Source organism: Barbus barbus, assembly GCF_936440315.1.
Source record: "Barbus barbus genome assembly, chromosome: 9".
Classification (NCBI taxonomy): Eukaryota; Metazoa; Chordata; class Actinopteri; order Cypriniformes; family Cyprinidae; genus Barbus; species Barbus barbus.
In genome coordinates this window covers 6196499-6218935 of record NC_136737.1, presented here as the reverse complement: position 1 = coordinate 6218935, position 22437 = coordinate 6196499, and the positions used below count along the sequence as shown (strand labels likewise).

Here is a 22437-nt window from a genome sequence, read left to right as displayed (position 1 = left end):
CAGTAAGCCTATGTTCCTCACCTTTTACTAGCTCAGTTCTAATTATATCAGTGTATTTATGCCAAAGGTTCTCTCAGTGAGTTGTCTGTTCTTGTATTAGTATATCGATGCCATCTAGTGGTTCCTAAGCAGCCAATGCCAAATGAACAGGCTGTATTCAGAGCTGTACTATCAGATTACTGTTTTTACCACATCTTTCTATGGCAGAGCCAGTTAGAGTAGAATGCTAGTATGTGGTTCTGAATTAAGAATGTGCCTACATTAGATCAACACAAAGGTTGAGAAAATATATCTAAATACAATTCATTTTTTATTAATTGATTATTGGGTGGTTTATTCAGGAGAATCGGGCATATTTTTAATAAAATTAGGCTCGTTTTTGACTTTATCGATTATTAAGGATGAAGCGTTAATCCCCCCCCCCCCCCTTTTTTTAAAGGATTTTGACACTGAGCACCATTTATTTTTATTTTAGAAAAGTCTGAGCAGTCAATTGGAGAAACCCCCAATTTGATTTCAATCAATTGATATTCCACCCGTTTGAAGGGGTGATATTCATCAGGGTCTGTGATTGCTACTTGTTTGAATGTACAAATATTTGACACATTATATTCATTCACATACATCCATGACACGTGTAGGATGTTAGTAGTTGAGCTCTGTGATATAATGCTGTGAGCAGCTGTTCTTTAGAAACCCACCAGATGGCCCCATTTATGAGTTAAGATCATACCACTGATTATCAAAGCAAATAGGTGTGCATCGTTCATTTCTTTTTTTCATCATTTAGACATGAAACAGGTCAAAACAGTGTTTAATATCCACTGGCATGATGATACATGTACCATTAAAGCTGAAATGTTGTCCTAGTCAAGACTAAACTGATGCTTAAGTCACCTTAAGGATAAATGTTTTGTGAATAATTATTTAAAAATTGTTATTAAAAATATAATGTAGGCTAATAATTATTCCTGACAGCCTAGCAAACTTAATTTATCACCGAGTAATTAGTCACTTGTGATAAGTTTCTTTAACAGCAATGCAGCTACTGTTAGTAATGATACTGCAGGCTTGTGTACTTTTTTATTTTATTTTTCTCGTTTTCATTTTATTTGTCTTGGTCCTGTCAAAACCAATGAAGAATCCTACAAAATGGATTCTGTCATTATTTACTCACCCTCATATTATTACAAACCCATACAACTTTCGTCTCCTAAAAACAAATTAAAATATTTTTAATGAAACCTTAAATGTTTCTGTCCCTCCATTGAAAGTTCAGGTAACCAAAACAACCTAAAATGGTCATAAAGGTGTTATAAAACGAATCCATTTGAATCAATTGGTTTAATTCAAGTCTTGTGAAAAGATACGATTGCTTTTATTGATGGACAGGTTTCATTTTGGATTAAACCACTCAATTGAGGCTATATGGATTCATTTCAATGCCTTTTATAATGTTTTTGGATAAAAGTCAAAGTTTCATTAAAAGTGTCTAAATATGTTCTGAAGATGAATGTCTAGTGAGTTTGAAACTAGTGAGCCCAGTGAGTGAAGTTTGACAATGTCCCCTTTGAAGCACAGCCACCACAAAATCACCCTTACTTTTAAAATCATTCTGAGGTTTAATACAGATTTAAAATCATAATAGTTTAATAGCTATTGATTTTTTTAAGTCAAATCTTTGCATAGCTATGCCAGGAAACACTGGAATCTAACAGTTAAAAAAAAAAAGTGAATCTTAAAAAAATAAAGCATTTACATATTTCCATATAGGAAATAAAAGTTATCAAATGAGCATATTATAAACTCCTGGAACACTCGTGTTTCATATTTTAGAGCAGTCACTGCAATTTCTGAAATAAATCAATTAAATCTATATGTGGGAAGAAAAAAAATCAGATGTAACCCCCTTTGTAATCATTAACATTTTCATAAATAACTAATTTAATTACTTTTTTTTTTTCTCTCAGAAACTGTAAATTATTACTTTTATTTTGTAATTAAATGATGTAATTCCGTTACATGTAACTAGTTACTTCCCAATACTGGTAGGTAGTTGATAAATGGAATGGAAAATGGAAAAATAATAACAACCTCTAACATTGAAGATAAACCTCTCTCATGCTATTTGTGACTCTAAGAATGAAGACACATTTTTATCATGTTAAGATATTTTCTACATTTTTGCTATATCGCACAGTCTAAATTGTCAACTACCTATATACATTTTACAGATGCCTATTAAATGAAATATAAATAAATATTCCAACAGGTGACAACATAAATTCGCTTTGGATGAAAGCATCTGAAAATGCATAAATGTAAATCATTATTATAGATTAACTCACAATATTTCTGTCTGATCTGTTTTTTGTTTGTCTTTTCCTTCCAATGATACAAGAAGCAAACACATTATACATTATCTGCCAGACGGAGATAAATTACACATCAAATACTCATTTTTATCTCACACCAGTTTTCTATTAATATAGATTATTAAACGAATCTTTCTAAAATCTTCAAAATTTACAGGTGTATGAAATATGTCCATTTCCATTGTCTGTGGTTTTTAAAATATGCTGCTTAAAACGGTTTTAAGTTTTCATTGACACCCCTTTTACTAAAATATAGGCATGATTTATAGATATTTGATCTTTTCAGGATGTAATATTCAGTTTTTGATCAATCATAAATATATTTACTTTTGTATTTGTGTAGTTGCTGCAGCTACTGTATGTAACAAAAAATAGTATCATAATTTAAGGGGGAAATGAAAACAAATGTAAAATGGATGGCATTTTAAAAATGAAATATTAAAGAATATTCATAATTTTGGCCACTAGATGGAGAGCAAAGCTTTGTTTTGCCATCACTAAACAATTGGACCACACATATTTTCATCTGTACGATTAAAACTCCGATATATGTCAGGATATCTTTGATCTGTTCTGTTTTCTCTTTTAACCTCTTGTAGACCTGATGTCATTGACCAGAAGAACAACAGCAGCTCCAGCAGCCACGCCCATCAGAGCAGTGACGACCAATCGGATCACAGCTTCAACAGTAGCACAACAACTGATGTGAATTTCTGGAAACAACAACAACAACAAATGAAGTGGGGTTTAGATTTATGGATGGATCATGGAGCAAGGACTTCAGCTGGTGTATACATCCTTAAAATCATTTTAAAGGGAAGATTGTAAGAAAATAAGAAAAAAAAAATCCTGTAATTGGGAGTAAAAATGTGAAATTGGTAATTTTTTACAGACATTTAGCAGTAAACTGTTGAAAGGGAAAAACAAAGATGAAAGTTTAATAATATGCAAAATTTCAGATCTTCTATTTAAATCAGTTGAGTTTTCAAACAAAAAGATGAAGGAGCATTTGTTTGAGGATGGAAGTAGGTGAGAATTTTTTGCTTTTTTAGATTGGAAAAGCGACAAATAAATAAATCGGATTGGAAAGATTATGATTGAAGACCAGAAAATCATTGTCAATTTTTGTGCCAAATTTTATAATAATTCACATCTAAATTAAACACACATGCTCTTGATGTGTGTTTTTTTTTTATCATCTTCCATAAGCAGACTGAGTAATACCGATCAAGCTTTTTATGATGCTCCCATTACTTTAAAAGAAATTGTAGAAGCAATTCAATTTTTAAAATGAAATACATCTGTTGGTACAGATGGTCTCACATCAGAATTGTGTTCAGTAAAAATATAGCTCCCTTCTTGTTAAGTGTTTTTGAATATTTTCAATCCATCAGGAATCAGTATACTTTTTCAAAAATAGCAGTTACTCCCCACTTTTAATTTTTTTTATTTCCTGAGCCAATAAGTGTTTTTCTGTTTTTTTTGTTTGTTTTTTTAAAAAAGAGAAATTATGAAGTTAGATCGCTTTTAAATTTAAAAATTTATTTCTTTGTCACCTGTAAATTAATCTTTTACTGGAATAATTGATAAAATCTGAATTTGGAAAAACATATATGGTCTTTGCAACAAACAAAAGAAAATAAATAAATAATTTCCCCACTAATAAAGTAAAGGAAGTATCATTCAAATTAATTTACAAATAACGAAATATAAGATTAATATTGATACAATTCAAGTTGCCAATTTCACACAGAAACGGTCTTTATTTATTCTGGACTTATCAGAACTGACTGAACAACTCTGGGAAAATATTAGCTCATTTATTATTCAGCAAGATATATCCAGAACTTTTAAAGACAATATTTTAGAACATTATGGATCTGTCTCCACTAAAAACAATGCGTGTTTTGCTATAAACTTCATTTATTTTTATAATTTAACTTCATAAATTTTATAACCACAAATGTTTGCCAACAACAAACCAAATTCTTTCTTTTCTTTTTGAAATAATTTTAAAATTATCTAAACACCATTTTATTGTAATAAGAAAGTAGAACAATTTTAATTTGGGATTATTTTCATTTGTATACTGATAGTTGATCCTCTTTTCCTACTTTTTCCCTGTTGCAATCTTTAAACCAATCGCTAATACTTTGTTTTCAGTTGATAATACAAATCTCTCAATACATTGTATATGTACATCATTTTTAAAAAATGTCAACTCTATAATCTTTTCTTGCATTAATAAATGCATCTAGAAAATATGTCCTTTTGTGCTCCACAGACCATAAAAATAAATAATTATAACCATCTAGGAATTTCTGGCACCTTAAGTTCTCTTGGTAAAATCAACAAATTAATTCAGTGAATACATGCACATGCGCCACTGTACCTGAGTGACAGAGTTGACTGATGTCCAGATGTGTGGTCTGGTTGCTGATGGGATTGTTGAGCACACAGCTGTAGGTGTTGTTATCCTGATATTCCACCTCCAGAGGTAGAGAGAGACTGATGCTGAGATCAGACACACTGATGCTGGACAATAAACTGTTTCCTTTGTACCAGGAGAGAGTCACATGACTCACATTCACCACTGAACACAACAATGAACAATATGATGATGATGATGATGATGATGATGATGATGAACGTTGTGAACAGTAATTGCTGATGACAGGAACAGGCAGACGAGCTGAAAATGAGAAAATAAATAGTATTAAAAACAAAGTATTAATTGAAGGTACGTTTAGAACAAATAAAAATGTGCGATTAATCACGCGATTTAATCACGATTAAAAAAATTAAGTCAGTGGCGTCAGGATCCATGTGCAGCTTTATTGATTCACAAAACAAGTCAGACGGGCATAGATCAATCACAGGCGTTAGACACAACAAAGGCAAGACAGATTCATAAACAGAGTTCGTAATGAGGGTCGAGGCAGGCGGCAGACAAACAGTAGAATCACTCCATGAGGCAGGCAGGGTCAGAATAGGCAGGCAGCAGAAAATCATAAACGGGTAAACAGTCCAGGTTATCATCAGGAAATCAAACACAGGAAGAACACTTAGAAATGTCTGCATGGCAAAACAAGACATCGCAAGGGCAGCACAGCTTAATTAGTGCAGGTAATCAGTCTCAGGCACGGGGTACATGGGAAATGCAGTCCGAATGGAACAGTTAGTACTCTGACGATAGTTCCCTCTGGTGGTGATCGGAGGGAGCCACAGAGGCTGAATTTGTGACCGTATGTTTGTATACGTATAAGACATATTTAATTATTGATAGTTTGTGTAAGCTGTGGGAGTGATGGAGACATATCAAGTGTTTTTTAACTGAAGGCCAAATCGTCATAGTTACAAAACTGGTAAGAAGCCCATCTTAACTTTAGGTTTACTACATAGTACAGTAGAGAGAACAAGCAAACCTATAATTGTGACTCACCATAGACAGTAACATTGAATTTGTATGTGGTCTCTGTGATGCCTTTGATGTTTACTTTATAAAGTCCAGAGTTTGTGGTTTTGGTGTTTGTGATGGTCAGAGATCCAGTCTGATCCAGCTTCAGTCTGTCTCTGAATCTCCCATCAAGAACATCAGATGGAGATAAGCTTTCAGTCATTTGATAGATTTCAGCTATTTGAATCTCTGGATTTCCAAATTTCCATATCACAAGATCTCTCTGTAGTATAGTAACATTTGTGTGTAGAGTGACTGAATCTCCCTCTATCACCGACACTGACTTTGTCTTCACTCCATCTGTATCAGCAAACACTGAAGAACAGAGAGATTTTCAGTTGCATTGAAGTTCTTGTTGAAGTAAAAATAGTCGTCACCTTTATTTATATAGCGCTTTTAACAATACAGATTGTCTCAAAGCACTTAACAGTATCAAATTGGAGGATAGAGTGTCAGTAATGTATAATAATAAGATTAACTATTACATTTTCAGTTAAAGGCATTTCATTATTGAGTTCAGAGATGTCATTGTCTAGCTCAGTTTAGTTTAAATAATATCTGTGAAATCAAATTGACGATAATCGCTAGAAATTAAGTCCCCAACTGAGCAAACCAGAGACGACAGCGGCAAGGAACCAAAACTCCCTCTGTGACAGAATGGAGAAAAAAAAAATAGCTTAATGTTGGCTTAAACATGCTTTAACTTTAAGCTTCCAGTTTTGAAACGATCACAAACCGTTCTGGCTTTCACATTGACGTGAGACGCTTAAAACTAATGCACTGAATGTGAGAACAAACACAGACTAGATCTGACAGTGAAATCCTGTTTGAATTCTTATTCTGGTACTATAAAAATGTTTAACACTTACCAAACAATAAGCAAAAAAACAATAAGTAAAACATTTTCTGCAGCAGTTTAGAAAAGTAGAAATGTTTAAAAGTCCTGTAGTGAGTCTATAATCACTGAGATGAAAACTGCCTCAGTCGTGTTAGGTTATATCTCTAGGGGGTTGTACTTCAGTTTTTAGTTTTTTCTAAACCAGTCTCAAGTTTTTGTTGATTTGCATGCCATTTACTGTGCTAATCCTAACCCTAACCTTAACACATTCTTTTTTTTGGACTAGATTAATTTAGTAGAAACAAATCCTATAGCTTATTTGCCTGTCTTCAAGCAAAACAGATAGATAGATAGACAGACAGACAGACAGACAGACAGACAGACAGACAGACAGATAGATAGACAGATAGATAGATAGATAGATAGATAGATAGATAGATAGATAGATAGATAGATAGATAGATAGATAGATAGATAGATAGATAGATAGATAGATAGATAGATAGATAGATAGATAGATAGATAGATAGATAGATAGATAGATAGATAGATGAAGCACAGGAGTAAATTATCTTTTACATTTAAGGCAAGGCAAGTTTATTTATATAACACATTTCATACACAGTGGTAATTCAAAGTGCTTTACATAAAAGAAAGTGAAATAGACATTAAAATCAATAAATAATAAAAACAAGTAATTTTAAAATGATATAGAAAATGATTTAAAATAAATTTAAAGAAAATGATTGTACATAAAATATATTGCAGTCAGTTCGGACATATAGCACAGTGCTCATTCAACAAATGCACAGTTAAACAGATGAGTTTTGAGTCTTGATTTAAATGTGGCTAATGTTTTAGCACATCTGATCTCTTCTGGAAGCTGGTTCCAACTGCGGGCCGCATAATAGATAAAAGCAGACTCCCCTTGTTTTGTGTGAACCCTTGGTATTTCTAACTGACTCGATCATGAGTGGTCTGTTTGGTTTATATTCAGTGAGCATATCAGCAATATATTTAGGTCCTGGGCCATTGAGTGACTTATAAACAAGTAAAAGTACTTTAAAATCAATCCTAAATGTAACTGGAAGCCAGTGTAAGGACCTGAGGACTGGTGTGATATGCTCAGATTTTCTGGTTCTAGTCAGAATCCTGGCAGCAGCGTTCTGGATGAGTTGCAGCTGTCTAATGGTCTTCTTGGGAAGGCCGGTGAGGAGACCATTACAGTAATCCACCCTGCTGGTGATAAAGGCATGAACAAGTTTCTCCAAGTCTTGATTGGAAACAAAACATCTAATTCTTGCAATATTTTTGAGATGATAGTATGCTGATTTAGTTATTGCTTTGACATGACTACTGAAACTAAGGTCTGTCTCCAGAATCACCCCAAGATTTCTGACTTGATTTTTAGTTGTTTGACCCCTAGAGTCAAGGTATGCATTCACCTTGAGAACTTCATCTTTGTTTCCAAATGCAATGACTTCAGTTTTCTCCTTGTTTAACTGAAGAAAGTTCTGGCACAGAAGAAAATTTAACAGAAGAAAATACATCATCTGAAGTTGCCCATAAATAAGAAATAAGAACATTGCTGAACTGAAACCAAAGTTTTTCAAAGAGAAATGGTGCAAGATTCCTCCTGACCACTGTATTGCAATGACAGGAAACATTTGGTGGAAGTTACCACAGCCAGAGCAGGAACAACAACTTAAAAAAAAATAGGCATGCTCTGAAATTATATCTTTTTGTTTGTGTTTGTCTATTGTGTACTTGGCTATTGTACAAAAAGTGCATGATTTGTAACTGTTATTTCTTATATTAGTCAAATACCTCTGTAGTATTTTTTGCTTTCACATTTTCAGTATAAAGGCTAAACTCTAACTATCATTAAACTGAGTTGCTCTTCATTTGCATAAAGTTAACATATTTCAACTTTATTATGTCGCTGGACACTCCTACATCCTGTCAACAACAGTCACTGTCACTTGTGTCACCAGAAATCACCAGCTCTCAGTTAAAATTAACGAGATCATGGCTGTGTCTGAAATCGCCCCCTATAGGCCTACCCTTAAAATCGGCCACTATTTGAGGATACAGGCATTAGTAGTGTCCGAAACCATAGTGAGCACTATCAGGTGCACTCATTCAATCCCATAATGCACCACAAAAACAAGTCTACGGCTGTTTCTCAAACGGAAGGCTGCATCCTCCGGTGGTCACATTTGTAGGCTGCATACGTCATAAAGATCTTATTTTAGTATATTAATAGTTATAAATTTGACCATTATTTTTAGTTGTGTAAATTGTTGTAATATGCTTATGACTCGCAAATGTAATGCTCAGTTAACTGAAATAAACCAGGCTTGATGACGTATGCAGCCTACAAATGCGACCTCCAGAGGATGCAGCCTTCTGTTTGAGAAACGGTCTACAAGCGATGTACACTCACCAGCTTGAGAACACCCATAATGCATTGTGAGGGTCTTGCTGAATTGATTTCTCACATCTCGCCAGAAGATGGTGCCCATAGCAGAATTGTCAATTCATTCATTTTACAAACTGCTGGTCCTATGTAGGTACAGCGCCTAATATCACACAGGTAGCCTATAAATGTATTTGTAATTGATTATTAAATAGTTTAATTAAGGTTTATATGCTACTGTCCATTATTACTGGCTTGAATGTTATTACACCTGCATATATATATCTATATATATCAGTCTAAAGGAAACCCAAAATGTAAATTTTATTTAACAACTGCACCTAGATGACTGATTATAAGTGATTAGCTTATAAAAGATAGCAAGAAGATCAACTCCTCCCTTATTCTCAGCTTAAGACTTCTCTTTATACCTTAGTAAAAGTTTGTCTCAACAGCTTTGTGAATAGGTTTTAAGAGAACTCTTAGCTAAAAACTTTTACTGCTATTTAGGAGAACTCTTAGTGATAAGATAAAATGTTTTGTGAATACGGGCCCTGATCTATTTAGAGAGAGAGAGATGCATATAGAACAGGGTTGCTCAAATCTTTCCCTGGAGGGCAAATCTGCTGCAGAGTTTAGCTCCGACCCTGATCAAACTCACCTACCTGTGATTTTCTAATGATCTTGAAGACTCTGATTAACATGCTCAGGTGTGTTTGATTAGGGTTAGAGCTAAACTCTGCAGGAGTGGGCCAGATTTGAGGCTGCCTGCCATAGAATATCATTCTTAATATCTCCCTTATATAGGGCTATTTTCATATTTTATCTAATTCAGTGTTTCTCAACCCTGGTTCTGGGCACCCCCCCCCAACACTGCACATTTTGTATATTTCCCTTATGCCTATTTCAGGAGTTTCTTCTAATGAGCTCATGAGTTGAATCAGGTGTGTTTGATTAGGGAGACTGTTTTTGTCAAGCATCTGCATTTATAGTTTCCTAAATTTATTTCAGATTAAAAACAAGGAAGTTAAATTGCGGAAGTGCATTCAAACGTATATTATTCACTCACTCGCTCCCCAACCCTTCCCCCGGCCACACACACACACACACACACACACACACACTATTCACATGCTCACACACAACACAATTTTTTTGCAACCCCAAAGAAAACCAACCACAGCAGGTTTTATTCTGACTGCAGCTACTCGAATGTCAAATGCATTCATTGAACATTCATTACACACGGCAATAAAAACACCAAAATCATCTGTTTGCTGATAATACTTGTGACTAAATTATTATCCAGCAGACTAATACAAGACTGTATTATTCTTGTTTGTGTATTTTTAATTTGCATTTACACCCTCAGAATAATGGCCATCATCTTGGTAAACAGCATGAAGGGTGCGAACAACGCTGCTTTATATCGTCATTAATTTGCCAATGCTACTAATTAATGTTTACATATTTGAATAAAGCATTCTAAGATGTTTACTCCATATAAGTACAAGGATTCACAAAATAAACAAAGCAAATAAAATGTAATGATATTAATAAAAACATTATTCTTCCGCCAAACCATGAAGTTCCTCGGAAACAGTTGTGGTTGCAACAGAGTGGTTGCCAAGCAACACAGAGACATGAACAAAGGTATATGTTTGTAGAATAATTTACAACGGCTTCGAACGTGGCTCAACCAATCAGAATCAAGGACCGGAACTATCTGTTTTATAAATGTATATGAATCAGGCTTCATTCGACATTATACAGTTACATGGAATATAAGTGTAAGTAAATATTTAACTGATTTTATCCCAAAATTTTACTTGCATAACACATTTTAGATGCGTTTGAGCTGAACACTAACATAGTAACACTGCTGCATGTGAAATCATTGAAAAAAAAAAAACTCCTTGGCAGAAAGACAGCTTTATAATGGACTGTCTTTCTAGCTTGCATGTAAACTGTACTGACTGTGATTGTAACATTAATGAGGAATTTGATCAACTTTTCGTGACAACGCCTGCATACACCACCTCATCCTCCTGTTTGACTCCCTGAAAGACACAAAGATAGTAAGAGTCAAGTCACATATCAGATCTGTTCATTTTTTCAAAAACAGTTGCCAAAGTGCATTGTTTGCTAACATAAAGATTTGGTGTGCTATAGTCTTCAGGGTGCTAAGTTGTGCTGGGCGGTAAAACTGTTAGCATGGTTGAACTGGCAATATTTAATTAGCACATGACTTCATATTTCAAATAAACATTAGCATGAGGGCTCCTCTCGATACACTCTATATAGTGCTGTTTATGGCCATTGAATAGATACAGCATTTGTTTAAAGAAACACATTTTATGAATGCATATCCTTTAAGAAAATTAGCCATGGTTTTATTATAGTCACCGTGTCAACCATGCTTAGTGTTTTAAAATCATGGTTAATTTGGTTTAACATAGTGACCATGTTTTTTGGTTTTATTTGTAGTTAATTTTTGTAAGAGTTACATTTTTAGAGGCATTTCTCATCAATGTTTCACATGGGTTATTTAATTCAGGTTATTCCCAGTTTTAGTCAATTCTACTCCGCAAAAAAAAAGTCTCCTTATACAAGACAGCAGGGACATTTTTGCTTTATTTTTCATGTTTTCTTTATCGCACACATTCATGCATAAATGAGCAGAGATGTGTAACTTTCTTCTGTCACATTGGCTTTCTGAAGGCCTCAGTTTCCGGTGAGAGACAGTTTAACAGTGCATGTTCAGCAAAAACACACTAAACTCTACCATATTAACCAAAGTGTTTCTGCAGTTGTTTTTATGAAGTTGAGAGATCTGTATCTGACCCTGAACATGTATTTTTCTCCGTTCTTTCTTTTTGGTCATTTCTAATGAAAGAACTGTTTTCAAATCTAAAGTATATGACTTTTTGTGCTGGAAATAAGGTTATAATATCAATATAAAGAAGAAATAATAATGCTACAGAATCTGAAATACTACATAGGCTTCACTGTATAAAATATAGATTAATGCTTATTAAAGCTACTAGAATCATTCAGAATACTTGCCATGGATTAAATTATGACTGAAAGTAATTTTGTGCATGCACTTCAGGTGCAAGTAGCCTACAAATTTTATGCTGTGTGTGTGTGTGTGTGTGTGTGTGTGCGCCTTTAACATGTCAGTAACTTTAGCTGTAGTGTGCTAAGTGGATATATTTAGTGTTATGTGAAGTGTTAGATATATAAAAAAAAAACTTGTTGTGCAGTTCTAGTCTAAAGCTCTAGCGTAGAAATGTATTATTTGTCAGCATTTTTGAGTATGAATTTCTGTCTGCGTGATTAAAATCAGACATGTATATTGGACTGACTTAACTCAGTATCTCCTTTTTTTGTAAGCCATCTGAGGTCCATTGAACTTACTGTTTTCACGTTAACTTTGCTTCAGGGTCTTTTTTTTAGAACTAACTTCATCTTTTTCTTATTGACATTTACTTTTTACTGTTGAGACATTTTCCGTGTATGTATGAAGTAATTTCCTCAGAAGTAAGTTAGTTCCCCAGAATCACACTGGGTTTCTTGTAGAACGTCACAAATTTAGATTATTATGTGCATTAGTTTCAAATGTATTAAGTAAATATTTAATTACGTATTTATTTAATAATAATAATTCAGAATATATATCTTATTGAAACAAATAGTACTACTAATATAAATAACAATTATTATAGTTTTTTATATGTATTATTATTATTATTAGGAATTATTGTCATTATTGTTGCTTTTATTATAACATAAGGAAGAAGGGATGGATGGTTATAAATTCTCTTACTGTGCTTTTAGTTTGTAGAATGTTGGATCAGCGTAAGTGATCTCTTCATTACGAGTCTGATCTGTTCCTACAATAATAACACAAAAACAACAACAAAATGCAATCTTAAATTTGTTTCTTTCTTAAAAGAAAAAAAACCTTTTATTATTTTAACACTTTTCCAGATGTGTCAGCAGTAGGAAACTCTTACCTTCTTGGTCTGTTTTTCTGTGTCTCCTGTAGATCCAGTAGATCCCGATTGCTGCTACGATCAGCAGAAATCCAGCAGCAGCAGCAGAAATCAATGGTATCTGAGATTTGGAGCCTGGAGAATGTGAAGTAGAGTTTGAAGTAGATTGTGGACCTGGTGTTGAAATGGCTAAAGAGAGTCATTAGTGTGAGTAAATATGTCTGATCTATGATAAACACTATAAAGAGCAACACACAGCTGAGATTTTATAATATAAACAGAGTTTAGAATATATGTATTAATTTCATTCATTTATTCATTTAGCTGAATATGTATATGCTACTTCAGATGAAGCTTTTACAGTCACAAGATATTTTACCATTCATACCTGCACATGTGTGACAGAGCTGACTGATGTTCAGGTGTCTGGTTGCTGATGGGATTGTTGAGCACACAGCTGTAGGTGTTTTTATCCTGATATTCCACCTCCAGAGGTAGAGAGAGACTGATGCTGAGATCAGACACACTGATGCTGGACAATAAACTGTTTCCTTTGTACCAGGAGAGAGTCACATCTATCACATACGCCACTGAACACGTCAACGAACAATATGATGATGATGATGAAGAACAGTTTGAAGAGTTACTGCTGATGACAGGAACAGACAGACGAGCTGAAAAAAAGAAATTAATAGATGAGAAATAGTTTATTGCATCATCAGTCAGTGATCTTCACTCCTCTCTCTATATTTATAAAAGATTACTGTTACAAATGGACAATTTTCATATAGGAAAATGATGCTTAATTAAAATTATCTAGTCATTGATTTCAGCTATTAAAGTGTTTTCCGATCCAGACCTCCACCGAATCAGATCATCGTCCATCATGTCAGTAAAACCAGAGTTTAGAGAGACTGAATCTCCCTCCAGCACTGACACTGACTCTGCATCTTAACCAAACACACCTGAAGAAGAGAGAGACACATTTATGCCATCCTAAATCCAACCTGGTCTCATAAAAATACGTACCTCTGTGCACTTTCTGTGCGACACCGTTTTACGTACCTTACTGCACGTTTCACCGCAGTTTCAAAGAGGAATGTCCACTGAGTGGCGCTAAAACACAGGTTAAATACGTGAACCCTGGCACGTTTTTATTATGTTGCTACAGGTACGTACTGCGGCGGTTCAGAATTCGAATATCCGGGGTCTGCCCCTAAAAGTTAATGCTCTGTTGTGTTGGAAATATGCCCTATACCAAACCCAACCCATTAAGTACGGATCCGTACTCCATGAGCTACCGAACAAACCTACAAGCTATGAAAGCCCAAAGATACGAGGCTGGATATGTGCGATGCTAACATTCAGAAGCATCAGTTTTCAAATCTCCCAGCATATTAATATTGTTTTGAAGTCGTATCATGATATTCTTTAAGTAATTGTGTGAAAAATACGCTTTTTTAATCAAAACTCTGTAAACTTGTGTGAATGAGTAAAAGGTGTCGGAGTTTTACTGCCTCTAGTGTTTGTTTCTTTAGGAAACTGCAGTAATATGTAGTTATTGGTACGTATTTCGTATCTCGCTAAAAAGTGCACCCAGGTACGTAAATGCCATGAGACTAGGTTGCCTAAATCTGATTGTTCCCTTGTGCCTCTGGAATATTAAGGCTTGGTTTTACAGACAGGTCTTAGACTGAGCCAGAATTAGGCCATAGTAAAAAAAATTACATCAAGTAATTTTTATAAACGTGCTTTAGAAAATAACATTACTGGTGTGCATCGCAGCGTTTGGACTAATCAGACACACATTTATTCATTATATTTAATGAATAATCCAGCAAACCCTCTCACTCAACAAACAAACTGTGAGGGTCTATGGACCCTTCTCCAGAAAGAGCATCCTAAAGGGCTCAGTTACCAGGGAAACCATCTGATAAGAACCTTCTGAAACCCACACGATGCCCATAAAAACAGATCTTTCCTCTTTGTCACTCAGAGACAAACCTTTCTGCGAATAAACATGCATCCCAGGACATTGTGTGCATGATTTGAACTGTCTTGTATATTGTCTATTGCCTTGTATTTTGTTTTATGCATGCTTTATGAGTGAAGTACTAGTTAATGTAACCCCAACTATATCGTGTCTCCTTCAAAATTTATGCTAATTTGATGACGCACACTTTGGTGTAAACCATCTCATAGAATGCCATGTGTGTTTGTAATTTAATCAAAGCATAGACTGCCAGAGCCGTTCAAACCATGCTCTCAGACATGTGCTAGTCATAAAATTAGAATATCATGAAAAAGTTGATTTATTTCAGTAATACTATTCAAAAAGTGAAACTTGTATATTAGATTCATTCATTACACACAGACTGATATATTTCAAATGTTTATTTCCTTTAATTTTGATGATTATAACTGACAACTAATGAAAGTCCCAAATTCAGTATCTCAGAAAATTTGAATATTGTGAAAATGTTCAATATTGAAGACACCTGGTGCCACACTCTAATCAGCTAATTAACTCAAAACACCTACAAAAGCCTTTAAATGGTCTCTCAGTCTAGTTCTGTAGGCTACACAATCATGGGGAAGACTGCTGACTTGACAGTTGTCCAAAAGATGACCATTGACACCTTGCACAAGGAGGGCAAGACACAAAAGGTCATTGCTAAAGAGGCTGGCTGTTCTCAGAGCTCTGTGTCCAAGCACATTAATAGAGAGGCGAAGGGAAGGACAAGATGTGGTAGAAAAAAAGTGTACAAGCAATGGGGATAACCGCACCCTGGCGCGGAGACTCGAACCCGCAACCTTTGGATCACGAGTCCAACTCTCTAACCATTAGGCCACAACTTCCCCATGCACCACCAGAACCACCACGCACAGACGTATGCAAGACATGGGTTTCAGCTGTCGCTGTCCTTGTGTCAAGCCACTCTTGAACAAGAGACCACGTCAGAAGCGTCTGGACTGGACTGCTGCTGAGTGGTCCAAAGTTATGTTCTCTGATGAAAGTAATCAAGGTCCCAGAGTCTGGAGGAAGAGGGGAGAGGCACATAATCCACGTTGCTTCTTTCTTGAAAGTTCTGATGTTTCTGCAGATCAGATCAGCTCCTACTTCCGCCACAGTAACTGAAAAGGTGAAGTTTTTAGAAAGTTATCAAACATGAGCTTGGACATTATTAATGAGTGATATATGCCCCAATTCTGAACTCTAACGTTTTATTATGGAAATAAATCGTCATTTGTTTTGGATAAAAATGCAGATGAATAAATATGATTAGAAGTTGTTTTTTTTTGGCTCATATTAGGCCTATATTAACTGTTGTTCATTTTTGGGGGGGATCCTGTATTAACAGGACAGTCTTTTTCATTTAGTTCATTCATTCTTTTCACTGAAAACATAACTTGGTAAAATAATGAAAATTTTAGAGCATTTAAAAAGTTTCTTATAAAAGCACACAGTGTAACACAAGCATTTATTCAGAAACGAATGAGTGCAAGAGTGACATTATTTTTTTGTATTTTCCAAAATATTCTCTTCATGAGAATTTAACAGAATTCACAAAAAAGACTACACCTACTTCCAGAATTAAATCACAACAGCACAAACTTTCATCTGCAGTAAAAATGTTCATGGAAATAGTGGAAAAAGGAGTGGAAGTACAATCCCCAGATGTAACATTTGTAATGATTCTGATTTTCTTTAGGATTATGGGTAGTGTAGTTCTTCAAGTAGAATTTGGTAAATACTTTAAGCTGACTAGGGGTTCAACAGAAGCATATATCACTCATTAATAATGTCCAAGCTCATGTTTGATAACTTCACCTTTTCAGTTACTGTGGTGGAAGTAGGAGCTGATCTGATCTGCAGAAACATCAGAACTTTCAAGACAGAGCTGAAGACAAGCTGCTAAAAATTAATCATGTAATCATGTTCATGTAAAATGAACATTTTACATGTGATTTGTAGTACAAAAAAAAGTACTTGTTTAATATGCATATTTACTATAATTGAAACAGCCCTACAATATAACCTTCCACATGCAAATAATTTCAGGACTTCCATAATTATATTTATATTTAATAATCATAATTTGAGGAGCTATTACCTAATAATAGAGTACACTTAAATCAACTGATGTTTTAAGACCAACTGAGTAAGTTTATTCGGTTTGAATTATAGTTTATTGTTATTATGACACCACTTCAGTTAAAAATAAAGATGTCATAGATGTAGTTCACTAGGTGATAGAATCTTTATTAGTATAACAATTTATACTATAACAATACTTTCATATTTCCCAAGCATTTGCAGTGTTTTACAAAAAAAAAGAAAGAAAGAAAGAAACAAAACATAAATTGAGACCATAAGATGGTATAATCAACAAACAAATATGAGATGGATGCCACAACAGAATAAAACACATATAGAAGAATATTCATCATTTTGTCTACCAGGAGTCATTCAGGAGTGGGATACCCCTTTCAGCCTCTCCTAGCAGATCTGACATCATTAACCAGAAGAACAACAGCAGCTGCAGCAGCCACGCCCATCAGAGCAGTGACGACCAATCGGATCACAGCTTCAGCAGTAGCACAGCAATGGACTTCTGGGGGGGGGGGGGGGGGGGGGGGGGTGGAACTTGGGTCCATAATTTCTTTATAATTATAAAGAGAGAGTGACAACATTGATTTAGGGATTCACAAATTGTAATAAAAATCATATAGCCTATATTAAGAAACATATTTGCAAAACTTCATTTAAAAAAAGTAAAAAAAAAAAAAATAGACGAGTAAATGTTGACAAAAACTCATCCTTTCTGGCATCTTAAGTTATCAGTCTTTGTAAAATCAACAAATTGATTCATAAATGTGAATTATATCAGCACTGCTGTACCTGAACATGTATGACAGAGTTGACTGATGTCCAGATGTTGAGTCTGGTTGCTGATGGGATTGTTGAGCACACAGCTGTAGGTGTTTTTATCCTGATATTCCACCTCCAGAGGTAGAGAGAGACTGATGCTGAGATCAGACACACTGATGCTGGACAATAAACTGTTTCCTTTGTACCAGGAGAGAGTCACATGACTCACATTCACCACTGAACACAACAATGAACAATTCTGCTGTGATGATGATGAAGAACATTGTGAAGAGTTACGTCTGATGACAGGAACAGGCAGACGAGCTGGAATAAAAAGAAGACTTTAGGGAGTAATTGACAAGACATTGCTGACTTGAAATGCTTCTTGATATATTGTTCAGTAATCTGCCTCTAGGGTCTCTTCATCCTTTATTATGCTCGACTATTTTGTATTTATATTAAATAAAGTGTTGTATTTGTGTTGCTATAAATTGAGACTTCTTTAAATCTTATGAACCTTATAATACATTGTATAATGTATTAATTCTAACTCTGCACAACTTACAGAAATACTTGCTTATTTTAAAATATATTAAACTGAACTTTTTTAAGGAAATTTGAGTGTCTGTGCAAAACTCACTCACATAGTTCTATGGGTTGGTTGCTATAAGAAATAGATTTAAACATTAAACAAAACTATTAATATTTACATCTCTTAAGTATATTCACCCACTGAAGTGTGAGTCTGAGACAATGCAAACATTTATTACATTGTATGCATTCTGTAAAGCTGCTTTGAAACAATGGGTATTGTGAAAAAATGCTATGCAAATGTAATTAACCCAAATTTAGCCTAAACAGAATCCAACTTTTCATTAAAAGTAAACAGAATTAGGTATTTTGTGAAATTCCCTGAGGGATAGTAGTATATAAGGGCAGACAACAAACACATTGAACTTTTCATAGTTTGTGAAAAGATGCTTTAGAGACCACCAGTTTGGAATTGTTCACCCAAAATTACAGTGTGATTATTCATATCTATTTTTATGCATTCTTGTAAGCTGTGGGAATGATAAAGGACCATCAAGTGTTTTTGAACTGAAGAAGGCAAAATCATCATAGTTATGCCACTGATAGGAAGCACATTTTAAGATTATTTTTCTAATGAATAGTATAGACAGAACAAGCACACATGTAATTGTGACTCACCATAGACAGTAACATTGAATCTATATCTGGACGGTTTTGGGCCTTTGATGGTTACTGTATAATTTCCAGAGTCTGTGGTTCTGGTGTTTGTGATGGTCAGAGATCCAGTTTGATGGTCCAGCTTCAGTCTGTCTCTGAATCCCACAGCATCACCACCAGATGTGGAGAAGATACTGTCCTCTTTATTGATTATAGCTATACAAGGTTCTGGATGTCTAAATGTCCATGTTATCAGATCATGTGTCTGTAATTCAGTAACACCAGTCTGTAGAGTGACTGAATCTCCCTCCGTCACTGACTTCACTGCATCTTTATTACCAAACACTGGAGAACAGACAGAGTTTATTTTTCAGTCACTCATTAAAGTTCTTGTTATAGTTAAAATAAATGACATTGGTTTAATCAAGGTTTATCTTTAATCTTGTAGTTTTGAAATGATCACAATCTTTCTTCTTGACTTTGACACGAGACTCCGAAAACAAAGTAAAGTGAGTTTTTTTTATTTTCAGAAAAGTGACGGTTTGAGCTGATTTCACTCTAGTTGAGCTCAGGCCAGACCGTATGTGAAGGACCTTTAGCTCCAGCCCTTGTTGAAATTAAACATCAGAAGTGAAATAAAACTGCAGCAGTTATTACATAGCAAAGCACCACAGAGACTGATCTGTTTTGAGTACATTTAACGGGACATCAGCATCTCTGGTGATGATATTAGGCAAGAAGAAACATAATTTTTAACAATTAGGTCAGGTCATCGTGACAACAACATCCAGTATATGAAGTTTTATGTGGAGCATTGCAGATAGGCTATACATGATCCTCATCATCACTTATGATCTTATAGTCTGTGAACACCAACAAATCTATAAACGAGAAACACAGATCTCTCAATTTCAACTGTTTATAGCTCTAATTTCACAAGGGGCAACTTTTAAAACTCTGAAATGACAGCAGTCTAGTTCTTCTGCTGTTGTCATTTCATTTTTATTTCTCACATTTATTTTATAAACAAAATCCCCCCCAAAAAGTCTGCACTCTACAAGATATCATTCAGAAGATGCAGTATACAGTAAAAAAAAACAACAGAGCATAAAATAATGCAAATGTTTCAGCTAATAGCTTTCAGTGTTCATCAAAACACTACAGCAGGGGTTTCAAACTCAGTTCCTGGAGGGCCGCAACCCTGCTCCAACTAACATACCATCAGAGGTGGGTAGAGTACCGAAAAACTGTACTCAAGTAAAAGTAATAGTCTGAATAGTTACTTGAGTAAGAGTAAAAATGTATCGGATAAAAAAAACTACTCAAGTAGTTAGTTACTTTGGATTTTATACTGAATGTAGTCTATTTATTTAGATATTTAGATAAAGTGTGTGTGTGTGTGTATATATATATGTATATATATATATATATATATATGTATATATATATGTATATATATATATATATATATATGTATATATATATATATATATATATATATGTATATATATATATATATATATATATATATATATATATATAATGCGCGCACACACACACACACTGACGTTCAAAATACTTTTAATGTTTTTTTTTGTTTTTTGTCATTTATTTCAGTGATCCAGATCAGAATTTTTATCAGCCTGATTTATTATCAATGCTGTTCTTTTTTAGTATTCTATTCATAAAATAATCCAGGTTCCAAAAAATAATTAAGCAGCAGAACTGTTTCCTGTTGAAAAAAACAGCATATGCTGGTTAGGTATGTTTTGAAGCATGGAATGCTGGCTTAAGCTGATTTAAGCTGGTCTTTTGTTGGTTAATGCTGGTCCTTAGCTGGTTTAAGCTGGTCATGTGCTGGTCCGACCAGCTAAGGACCAGCATTAACCAGCATACCAGCTTCAATACATACAGTGGGTACGGAAAGTATTCAGACCCCCTTACATTTTTCACTGTTATATTGCAGCCATTTGCTGAAATCATTTAAGTTCATTTTTTTTCCTCAATGTACACACAGCACCCCATATTGACAGAAAAACACAGAATTGTTGACATTTTTGCAGATTTGTTAAAAAAGAATTCAGACCCTTTGCTGTGACACTCATATATTTAACTCAGGTGCTGTCCATTTCTTCTGATCATCCTTGAGATGGTTCTACATCTTCATTTGAGTCCAGCTGTGTTTGATTATACTGACTGGACTTGATTAGGAAAGCCACACACCTGTCTATATAAGACCTTACAGCTCACAGTGCATGTCAGAGCAAATGAGAATCATGAGGTCAAAGAACTGCCTGAAGAGCTCAGAGACAGAATTGTGGCAAGGCACAGATCTGGCCAAGGTTACAAAAAAAAAATTCTGCTGCACTTAAGGTTCATAAGAGCACAGTGGCCTCCATTATCCTTAAATGGAAGACGCACGTTTGGAATAAACTGAAATATTTTTAACTTGTATTGCATTAAGAAAGTAACGAGAGGAGCGTCACTCACAGTAACGAAGTAAAAGTACAGTTTTTTTCACTAATAATGTACTTGAGTAAGAGTAAAAGTACCCATTTTAAATATACTCAAAGTATTAGTTACCCAAAAAATGTACTCAAGTAAATGTAACGAGTTACTACCCACCTCTGCTCGTATATAAACCAGAAGTCTGTGTATGTATTATGTTGCTCACATAATACATCAGAGATTATTTGACAGATGGCAGATCTTGTAATTGTGATATAACATATCTCAGGCTATTTGGATTTATCAAAATATCTGCATTAGGTTGTCTGAGATTACTGCACATTCTGTGCACTGGAAAGGGCAGATATATTGATGCTTGAAACCATGATCAGCAATGCAGCAATTGGCTACATCAAGACCGCAACGTATTAACATCATAACTAAAATCAAGGAAACAGCCTAGTGAGCATGAAACTTCTATTAGATATTTATTATTATTATTTTACACAAACTCTAATATTTGTACAGGCTACATTATTTATGCATATAAATGTTATAATGTAATTTATGCATTACATTATTTATTTGATAGTGGAATTGAATTCCACAAAAGCAGCATACATAAAAAAAATTAAAAACTTCTGTAACTTACCAACCAGACGGCAACAGCACAAACAGAAAAAAGCAAATGTGAGAAACATTTTCATCGTCAGTCTGAAATAGTTTCAGTCGAATTTGAAATCTTGCAGTAAAGTTGTCTAGAGAACAAGCTGTTAATAATGTGATCTGCTAACTTCCTCCAGACTGAATTAGACTGCTAACTTCCTCCAGACTGAATTAC

The 22437-nt window shown here is 34.5% G+C and overlaps 2 protein-coding genes across 2 annotated transcripts in view; both read right to left on the bottom strand.

Moving 5' to 3' along the window:
* Positions 1-18284, bottom strand: part of LOC306874909 (uncharacterized protein) — a 24194-nt gene extending 5910 nt beyond the window's left edge. Inside the window, exons 1-5 of the mRNA XM_079425235.1 lie at positions 18006-18284; positions 13476-13494; positions 5818-6147; positions 4768-5067; positions 2966-3088 (exon numbers count right to left, since the gene is read on the bottom strand). Of these exons, the coding sequence (XP_079281361.1) occupies positions 2966-3088; positions 4768-5067; positions 5818-5995 (601 nt within the window). The 5' untranslated portion in view covers positions 5996-6147; positions 13476-13494; positions 18006-18284. The remainder of the gene's footprint in view (positions 1-2965; positions 3089-4767; positions 5068-5817; positions 6148-13475; positions 13495-18005) is intronic.
* On the bottom strand, positions 17239-22437 carry LOC306874937 (CD48 antigen-like). The gene is made up of 4 exons (XM_079425273.1): positions 22249-22437; positions 19170-19493; positions 17991-18284; positions 17239-17751 (listed from the first exon to the last, which is right to left on the bottom strand). Exons 1-4 carry the CDS (start codon positions 22301-22303, stop codon positions 17579-17581), a joined length of 846 nt encoding a protein of 281 aa, XP_079281399.1. The 5' UTR covers positions 22304-22437; the 3' UTR covers positions 17239-17578.

Coding starts and splice junctions, on each gene's coding strand:
- LOC306874937 (XM_079425273.1), bottom strand. CDS start 22,303: ATGAAAATGTTTCTCACATTTGCTTTTTTCTGTTTGTGCTGTTGCCGT. Junction 18,285..19,169: donor ATTCAATGTTACTGTCTATG/GTGAGTCACAAT, acceptor TTTTTATTCCAG/CTCGTCTGCCTGTTCCTGTC. Junction 17,752..17,990: donor ACTCTGTCATACATGTTCAG/GTACAGCAGTGC, acceptor ATAATTATAAAG/AAATTATGGACCCAAGTTCC.